A 10,109-nucleotide genomic window follows, 5' to 3' on the forward strand; every position below is an offset into this window, starting at 1 on the left:
GACACTCAAAATTTGTAGTCCTGGGATAGATCTTTCTGACGAGGTTACGACCTTGGAAAGTTGATGTACCGATTTACCCAAGTATACCAAAGTTACGACCCTGGAAAGTTGATGTACCGATTTACCCAAACTGGGCCCATAGTTTGGCGCTTCATCTCCTACGATTAGTTTTTTGGATGTTAAGGGTTTTTCATATTTTCTCAATAATAAATAGGCCTATGAGCCTCATTGTAACACAGTTCAGAGGCATGTAGCCGCCACATCTCTTCTCAGAGATAAGCTACCATCGCCCGAGCTAGTCTTATTTCCATCTGTTTGTAAGCATATTTCAGTATTTGATATTAATGAAATGAAGTGTTATTTATGCTGCATTTGTGTATTTAAGGTTATATCTGTAATTTTTTTGGGTTCGTGTTTAAGTGTGGATCATTCAAGAAGATCAATTTCTTGAATTCTTGAATTCAATTTCTTGTAACAAGGTCAATTTCTTGAATTTTTTATATACTTGGACACACGAATTATAAAAACTATGCCTAAATAAAACAAATTCAATAAAGTTAGGAAATAAATACTCATCCTAAAAATTAGTAACTATATATTATTGTATAGTTGTTGCATCCCGTAAAGAAAATTATAGAAAGTTACGAAAAAAAGGTCAAATTATAAATTAACAAAAAAAAAAAAAACTATAATTAATGAAATTGGAATTTAAAATAGAGGAAAAAAAGAAAAAAAAAACAAAACAAAACAATATAAGTCAAATTAAAAAGTAATAAAACTAAAAATTAAAAAAAATATATTAGAATTTATTTTTTTAACTTTTTTTTCCTTTTTAAAATTTGTCATCTTAAATTGAAAATGTGGAGAAAAAAATATAATTCATGAAAATAGTAGAAATAGAAAAAAAGAAAAATAACAGGAAATAAAACTAAAAACAAAAAGTGATAACTAATAGAAAAATGAAAATTACTAAAAACCTCAATTAATCATTTTACAAACAAATAAATTTAAATAATAATAATAAATAACAAAATTGAATTCTTAATGTTAAACTATAAATAAGTGACAAAAATATTTGGTGAAAGACAAATTAATAAGAAATCTAAAAAACAAACTATCCATTAGTGAGTAATGACAAATTTACAAAATATTCATATAAAATAAAAAAACAATTTCAAATAAAATAATTTATTAATGGAATTGGGATAAATAACAACTTACTTTTATATGGCTTTCTTTGGGGAAAAATAAAAAACAATTATAGTTATTCAACAAAAATCTGGAAAAAGATGGCAAATTTTTAAATTTGGATAATGACCTTTGACTTCCTCTACATTAAACATATACTTTAATAAATAAATAAATTATGATAAATAACTTAAATATTTAGGTTTCATTGGCTTACTCTGCATTAAACCTATATTTCAACCAGTCAAAAATTTATGATAACTAACTTAAGCATTTACATGTAAAATTTACTCAACATTTATTTTTATTCAACGCCAAATACATTTGAAAAAGGAATAAATGACACAGAAGCTTAAACCGCGGGCGCCTGAGTAAATAATTCTACCTCCATTTTTTATGTTCGCCAATTATGGATTCCCATTGTGAAAATAGCACTAACATGTCATTTCATGATTCATGATGTCCCCTGCCACTGCCCCTCTCTCTCCGTCGATTCATGATGTCCATTATGACATTTTTGTTCACCATTATGAGAAGGAAACCAGAGACTTCGCCATGAAACTCTGCGTGCGTCTTGTTGGCCGTGGATTGTATGTTTTCCCGGACCCCCCCGAAGAGAAGTTTAGGCATCTCAAGGAAGCTGCCATTAAACAAGCCTCTCTCCAGATCGCCATATTTTCTGAAAATTATGTTTCTTGTAAATGGTGCATGGATACGCTCGTCCAGATGACAAAGTCGGAGGCGCCCATTCTCCCTGTGTTTTACCAAGTGGAACCTTCTCATCTCAGGTACACGGGCAAAGATGGTAAGGGACCATACGCTCAATGGCTGCGTGCCCATGAGGGATCATACGACTCGCAAACTATGCAGGCTTGGAGAAACGCTCTGGAGAATGTTTCCAAACGAAAGGGTTTCGAGCTGAAGAAGCGTAATGGGTAAGCATCTCCCACAATTCGAATCGTTAATCGTTTTCAATTTGGTAGATTGACAGGGGTTTCTCACCCTAGTGACTTAGATATATAAAACCGTTTCTCACTGCTTATTTTACACTCTGTCTGAATATTTAGGGGCGAGGAGGAGCTCTTGTGCAAAATCGTGAAAAGCGTGGAAAGCGTGATGATGAAAGCCCGGTTTTACCATGTTTTCATATGTCATCGTGGAGAAACGAAGGAGGAATTCGCCGAACCTCTTTACCGTCGCCTTCAAGGCCTTCTGGGGTTACGAGTATTTCTGGACAAGCCAGAATTGGTGGCGGCATACCGGATTGAACCTCAAATAGAGGCGGCTATTCAATTCGCCTCTGTCAATATTGTTATATTTTCTCCCAAATTTCCGGAATCTTCGTGGTGTCTGGATGAACTCACACTTATGCAAACGTGCGGGGCTAAGATTCTTCCAGTTTTCTATGGAGTGAAGCCTCCCGATCTTGATGGATTTTACAATGAAACCCTGCACTCCCACCTAAAGAAACGGCGACATGACAGAGAGACTATTAAGAGATGGAGAGGCGCGCTTGCCAATGTCCCAAAATCAGATGATTTGATGCTGGCCGGGTAAGAATTCTTATAATCTTTTCCCAGAGCATCCTGTTTCATTGCAAATTCCAGGTATCTAATAAGCATGGAGCAAAATTAATCATTAATTTTGCTCTGCAAATTGGATGCATAGTTTACTATACTTCATACCGGTTGGATAGCCAATCTGCAATGGAAATAGCTCAGACTTTCCCATCCTTGTAAGTGTTAGTTTTCAATTTGTTGGAATAATAGCTACATATCACTCGAGTGTGTTTCTCACTGCTTATTAAATTATTTTACACTTAACAGAATATTTAGGAACAAAGAGGAGAACATAAAGGCGCTCATGAATAAGATTGTGGAAAGCGTGTTGAAATATATTCAAGAACCATCAGAAGTGTTCAGGCAAAGCTCCGAAGTGCAAAGAGCGGTGGAAAGTATTCTCGACGAAGATGATTCAAATCAATCCAACTCCACTGCCCCTCGCTCTGCGTCGATTTCAAAGGAAAGAGTGTTGAAATATATTCAAGAACCATCAGAAGAGTTCAGACAAAGCTACGAAGTGCAAAGATCGGTGGAAAGTATTCTCGACGAAGATGATTCAAATCAATCCAACTCCACTGCCCCTCGCTCTGCGTCGACTCCTGATGTCTATTGTGACATATTTGTTAACCATTCTGCGGATGAAACCGGAGACTTCGCCATGGAACTCTGCAAGCGTCTTGTTTCCCGTGGATTGTACGTTTTTCTGGACGGGATTGAAAAGGAGGTTACACCTCGCGTGGAAGCTGCCATTTCACTAGCCTCTCTTCAGATCGCCATATTTTCTGAAAATTATGTTACTTGTAAATGGTGCATGGATACGCTCGTCCAGATGACAAAGTGGGAGGCGCCTATTCTCCCCGTTTTTTATAAGGTCGAACCTTTTCAACTCAGGTTTACGAGCAAAGATGACAAGGGACCATATGCTCAATCGCTGCGTGACCATGAGGAGAAAAAAGGATACGGCTCGCAAACTATTCAGGCTTGGAGAGACGCTCTGTGCGATGTTTCCAATATAAGTGGTTTCCAGCTGGAGGAGAGCAATGGGTGAGCATTTCCTACTATTCAAATCCTTAATGATCGTTTTCAATTTGATCGATTGGCAGCGGTTTCTCACCATTGTGACTTAATACATAAAAGCGTTTCTCACTGCTTATTTTACACTCTGCTTGAATATTTAGGGGCCAGGAGGTGCTCTTGGGTAAAGTCGTGGACAGCGTCTTCGAAACCTGTCCTCCTCGCCATTATCATGTTTTCTTGAGTCATCACGGGCCAGACACGAAGGAGAAATTCGCCCAGCCTCTCTACGATCGCCTTGTTTCCCATGGATTACGAGTATTTCTGGACAAGCCAGAATTGGTGGGGGCACTCAAGATTGAAACTCAAATAGAGGTGCCTATTCAATTCGCGTATGTCAATATCGTTATATTTTCTCCCAGATTTCCGGAATCTTCTTGGTGCATGGATGAACTCTTCCTCATGACAAAGGCCACGGGTACCATTTTACCCGTTTTCTATGAAGTGGAACCTTCCGATCTGGATGGAGTTTACATTGAAACCCTGTACTCCCACCACCTAGAGAAACAGCGACAGGACAGAGAGACTATTGAGAAATGGAGAGACGCTCTTGCCAATGTCCCAAAATCAGATGAATTCATGCTGGCCGGGTAAGAATTCTTGTCATCTTTTCCAAGAGCATCCTTGTGTCATTGCAAATTCCAGGTATCTAATACTTAATTATTAATTTTGCTATTCATCCAATATGTGTAGTTTACTTTACTCCAAACCCGTTAACTGAATCTGCAATGGAAATAAGCTCAGATCTTTCCCATCCCTGAAGTGCTGTTTTCAATTTGTTGGAATACATGTCATTAGAGTAGGTATTTCTCACTGCTTATTAAATTGGTTTTACTCTTTTCTAATGGAATATTCAGGGAGGAGCTCAAGGAGGAGCTTATGCATAAGATTGTCGAAAGAGTGTGTAAACATATTCCAGAACCAGCACCATCAGAACTCATGATAAGCTCCGAAGAGCATAGAGCGGCGAAAAGTGTTCTAAACGATGGTTCAAAACGGTCAGGAGTCGTCCCCGTGGAAGACTTTTATATTGGGCTGCCTGAAAAATTAGAAGATTTCGAGAAGGCGGTGTTATCGAAGCAAGAGGATAATCGTGTAGAGGCCAAGGTTGTGGGAATTCTGGGTGGTGTCGGAATTGGGAAAACAGCGCTGGCGAAAGAAATTTTCAAGTGGCAGACATCAAATTACAGTAAATCCTCCTGTTTGTTTGATGTGAGAAAGTACCCTAAATATGCTTTAAAATATATCAAAGTAAGATCATTAAGGACTTGGAACATAGCCCTAGTAAAGGAATTGAGAGTGTCGAAGAAGGTAAAACGATACTGAAACAGCATCTCCGATCGTGTCAGGCTCTTGTAATATTAGATGATGTTGATCATGTGGATCAACTTTATGCATTGATGCCAATCCTTCACCCAAACAGCTTGATTTTGGTTACCTCTCGTAACAAGGATGTCCTCAATAAGTTCGGCGTAGTAAATTCATCAATTTATCATCTAACCGGACTAAATGGAGAAGACTCCCGAAAGCTATTACTCTCCTATGCCTTCAATCTCCCGAATCTACCACACCCGTCAATTTATCATCCACGACACCATATAAAAGATTGCCCGTTTCCACGACACCCTTCTGATGATCCGCTTTTTGAATCTCTGGTACTTGAGTTTGTAACGGCCTGCGATGGTTTGCCAGAACCGTTGAAAGAGCTAGGGGAGAGTCTGAGAGGAAAAGACAGATCTGGCTGGGAAGAGCAATTGAAACAACTTCAACACAAATGCAAACTACACATCCATAAAAAGCTTAACATTTGTTATAATTCACTAAATGAAGAGGAACAGCAAATATTCTTAGATGTTGCTTGCTTCTTCATAGGTGAAGACAGATATAGCGTAACAAGGATATTCGGCATGGAAGGACTTCAGAAGCTAGAGAACATATGTCTATTGAAGGTGACCAGTAAAATAGAAATGAATGAATTCCTGCGAAATTATGGAAAAAATAAGGCTAACAGATTAACGCCACGTCGGCTTTGGCATCAGGGGACCAAGCAGATCAATGATTTGCTTGAGAAATCGCCATATGTAAGTGCTTCTGCAATCCTTCAAACCTTTGTAAACCTTTGAATTTCTATTTATTCTTAAGAAACGCATCTTTTATTTATTCGTAAGAGAGATGCATCTCTGTATTTTATACTTATAATGATTGAACAGGAACTAGCCCATTTCCGCGGAATTACAATGAATGGAGACCCCGGAGATGAAACTGAAATGCCACGTTGCAAACGGAGTGGTGAGACGTTTAGTCGTTCCAGGAATTTGAAATTTCTTGCAGCTCAAGGTGGTTATGTAGACAAGATATTGACTAGGGTGGGATCAGCTGATCTCTTATGGCTAAAGTGGCATAAGTGCACCCACTCTTCTCTTCCTTCCTGGTTTTACATGAAGAAATTACGCGTTTTAGAAGTGGACGGAAGCAAACTAACAGAATTGTGGCAAACTGAATCTCAGGTTTGTTAAATTTGTATGTTCATTATTCCTTCGTTTCATTTCATTTCGTAGATGAAAATCGTCTGACAGTTGACATCTAAACATCTCAGGTTCCTCTCCAGTTGCGGGAGCTAAATATCTGCGCTCCCCTTTCACTTTTTCCACAGTCCATAGGTCAACTGGAGCTCCTTGAAAAGATTGTAGTGAAATATTCTGGACCACTCCCATTCATAGCTTTGCCGGAAGAATTTTGTCGGCTGCGCTCGTTGAAATACTTAGAGATGACAGAGTGCTCAGTAATGATGTTGCTGCCCGGTTCCTTCGGAGATCTAACAAACCTCCAATATCTCGATTTGAAAGGCGCTTCTTGCTTGCAGATGCTTCCAAAATCATTTGGGAACTTAACTCTACTCAAGTATCTATCTCTGGAAGGGTGCAGTGAGATACGAGAGCTGCCCGGTCTGGAACATTTCACTTCTTTGGAGACGTTAGATGTTAGGGGATGCAAGAATCTCGAGAGCATACCAGAGTTGGAGCAGCTCATAAAGCTCCAAATACTAGATGTTAGTGGATGCAGCCAGATAAAAATGCTATCAGGTTTAAAACATTTGAATTCCTTGGAAAAGTTTAATGTTAGCGGATGCCAGAAGCTCCAGAGCATACCAGGGTTGGGGCAGCTCACAAAACTCCTAGAGCTAAATGTTAGTGGATGCAGTGAGATAAAATTGCTGCCAAGTTTGGAAAAATTGACTTCTTTAGAGTCTTTTAATGTTAGCGGGTGCCAGAAACTCCAGAGCATAGGAGGGTTGGGGAAGCTCACAAAGCTCCAAACACTAGATGTCAGTGGCTGCAGTGAGATACAGACACTGCCAGGCTTGAAACATTTGATCTCGTTGGAGACTTTTAATGTTAGGGGATGCGAGAAACTCCAGAGCATAGATGTTAGTGGAAGCAGTGAGATACATTCGCTGTCAGGTTTGGAACATTTAACTTCTTTGAAGACGTTAAATGTTAGTGGATGCAAGAAGCTGCAGATATTATCATGCTTGGGGCTACTCACAAAGCTGAGAACAATAGTTGTTGGTGAACATTTGACTTCTTTGGAGGTATTGAATGTTAGTGGATGTGAAAAGCTCGATAGCACAGCAGGGTTGGGGCAACTCAAAAAACTCCAAACACTAGATGTTAGTGGATGCAGTCGGATAAAAACGGTGTCGGGTTTGGAACATTTGACTTCTTTGAAGACGTTGAATGTTAGTGGATGTGAAAAGCTCGATAGCACAGCAGGGTTGGAGCAACTCAAAAAACTCCAAACACTAGATGTTAGTGGATGCAGTTGGATAGAAACGGTGTCGGGTTTGGAACATTTGACTTCTTTGAAGACGTTGAATGTTAGTGGATGCGAGAGGCTGCAGCGATTACCAGGGTTGGGGCTACTCACAAAGCTCCAAACATTAAATATTAGTGGATGCCATCACATACCAGAGCTGCCAGGTGTGCAACGTCTGACGTCTTTGGAGACGTTGAATGTCAGTGAGTGCTTCGGGCTTCAGAGCAAATGTCTTTGGGAGCTCACCATACCAGAGTTGGGGCAGCTCACAAAGCTCCAAACACTAGATGCTAGTGGTTTTGACAAGATATTATCCCTCTCAAATTTGAATTTGGAACATTTGATTTCTTTGAAGACGTTGAATATTAGAAACTGCAGGGAGCTCCGGGGGATACCAGGGTTGGCCTATTTAAAAAAACTCCAGATACTAGATGTCAGTCACTGCTATCGGATACGAGAACTGCCAGGTGGGGAACATCTCACGTCTTTGGAGACGTTGAATGTCAGTGAGTGCTGGGGTCTTCGTAGCTTACCAGAGTTGGGGCAGCTCACAAAGCTCCAAACACTAGATGCTAGTGGTTGTGGCTGGATACAGTCGCTCTTAGGTTTGGAACATTTGACTTCTTTGAAGACGTTGAATATTAAGAAATGCAGGGACCTACTCAGCATTCCAGGGGTGGAACATTTGACTTCTTTGGAGAGGTTGGATGTTGGATGGCACAAGCTGCAGCGGATGCCCATGTTGAGGCAGCTCACAAACCTCCAAGAACTATATATTTTTTATTGCAGTCAGATAAAATCCATGTCAGATTTGGAACATTTGACTTCTTTGAAGACGTTGGATATTACAGGATGCTCGAGCCTGGAGCGCATACCAACGTTGGGGTCGCTCACAAAGCTCCGAAAACTAAACCTTTCTGGATTGCATAGCCTACTAGAGCTGCCAAGTCTGGAAAATTTGACGTCTTTGGAGACGTTGACTCTTTCTGCATTGAGGTTGATCAAGAGCATACCAGGGCTGGAACATTTGATTTCTTTGAAGACGTTGAATGTTAGTGGAAATCTCACAAACCTCACAAACCCAAACCTTGAGACGCTAAGTGTCATGGAATGCCATGACATACAAACGCTCTCAGGTTTGGAGGATCTGATTTCTTTGAAGGAGTTGACTATTAGTCATTGCCGGAAGCTCGAGAGCATAACAACATTGGATCTGATTTCTTTGAAGGAGTTGACTATTAGTGATTGCTGGGAGCTCAAGAGCATAACAACATTGGATCTGATTTCTTTGAAGGAGTTGACTATTAGTGATTGCTGGAAGCTCGAGAGCATAACACCATTCGGGCACCTCACAAAGCTTGAAATCCTAAGGGTTAAAGAATGTTTCAAGATACGGGAGCTGCCAGGTGTTGAACATGTGATGTCGTTGAAGCTGCTTGAGGTTGACGGTTGTCACAGGGTGCAGTGGGGTGAGGGAGTGCTCCGTCATCTGTACCGACGATTGCAGGATCGCTTACATCTCAATAGGGAAGTCGATCATCTGTACCGACCATTGGACGATCGCTCTCATGTAGCAATTATCCCAGAAGATTTACATGAAGAGCTAACAGAAGAAGAGCTAACATGGCTAGAAGACTAACAGGGCTATAGGTTTTTTAAATTGATAAAATGGGATAAAGAAAGCATTGGTAGATGTATGCATGCCATGTGTATGGGCAAATTTAAATTTAAAAAATAGGATAAAGAAAGTATTTGTAGATGTATGCTATATGTATTGGCAAATTTAAATTTTATATACATATTTTAGTTTTATGGCAGAATCTAAGACTAAAACCAGAATGGAATGTGACTGTGAGAATGGAATGCCTTTTGGTGCCCCACACACATATAATGAATGGAATATGAATATAAGAATGGAATGCATTATTTTTTTTGAGAGTGCCCCACACACATATATTAAACATATATTAAAGTGTATATATGTTAATATAAATAATATTAGTTAATCATATTTCTTAATTTTTTGGTGATGATATTCAATTGTTGAAATTTTTGTCTTTATTATTTTTTTAATTTAATTAAACTATATTTAAGCTAAATGATAAGTATTAGCTACTATGTAGCTCTTGTTATTTTTAATGCTTTTTATAATTCATGTGGTTTATTTAGAAATATATATAATCTAATTTCTTGTTTTTGTTTTTTTTTTTTAATTTAATGCATTTTTTCTTGTTGGTATCTAGTTCTTGGGAGCTGATTTAAAGGATTAGTTGTGTCACATATTCCAGATATTCAATAAAAATTTGGAAAATAATTACAAATTCTAAAAACAATAAAAAATAGTTTCACATAAAATAATTTATTAATGGAATTGGGATAAATAACTATTTATTTTTATATTGATTTTTTTGAAAAATAATAAAACGATTACAGATTTTTAATTGAATATCTGGAAAATAATTACAAATT

At 38.6% G+C, this 10,109-nt stretch overlaps 2 protein-coding genes across 2 annotated transcripts; both read left to right on the forward strand.

Annotated features, from left to right (window-relative positions):
* The first annotated feature begins 1,656 nt into the window (after positions 1-1,656).
* On the forward strand, positions 1,657-3,144 carry LOC149215932 (disease resistance protein RLM3-like). The gene is made up of 2 exons (XM_089391119.1): positions 1,657-2,123; positions 2,256-3,144. The coding sequence occupies exons 1-2, from the start codon at positions 1,744-1,746 to the stop codon at positions 2,743-2,745; spliced, it is 870 nt and encodes a 289-aa protein (XP_089247245.1). The 5' UTR covers positions 1,657-1,743; the 3' UTR covers positions 2,746-3,144.
* LOC149215933 (uncharacterized) lies at positions 3,052-9,279 on the forward strand. Its single transcript, XM_089389773.1, has 6 exons — positions 3,052-3,794; positions 3,929-4,414; positions 4,682-4,993; positions 5,077-5,905; positions 6,035-6,331; positions 6,421-9,279. The coding sequence occupies exons 1-6, from the start codon at positions 3,052-3,054 to the stop codon at positions 9,277-9,279; spliced, it is 5,526 nt and encodes a 1,841-aa protein (XP_089245899.1).
* The last annotated feature ends 830 nt before the right edge of the window (positions 9,280-10,109 follow it).

This window comes from Pinus tabuliformis, chromosome 1_1, assembly GCF_031772625.1.
Source record: "Pinus tabuliformis cultivar Carrire ecotype Pingquan chromosome 1_1, CPIR1, whole genome shotgun sequence".
Classification (NCBI taxonomy): Eukaryota; Viridiplantae; Streptophyta; class Pinopsida; order Pinales; family Pinaceae; genus Pinus; species Pinus tabuliformis.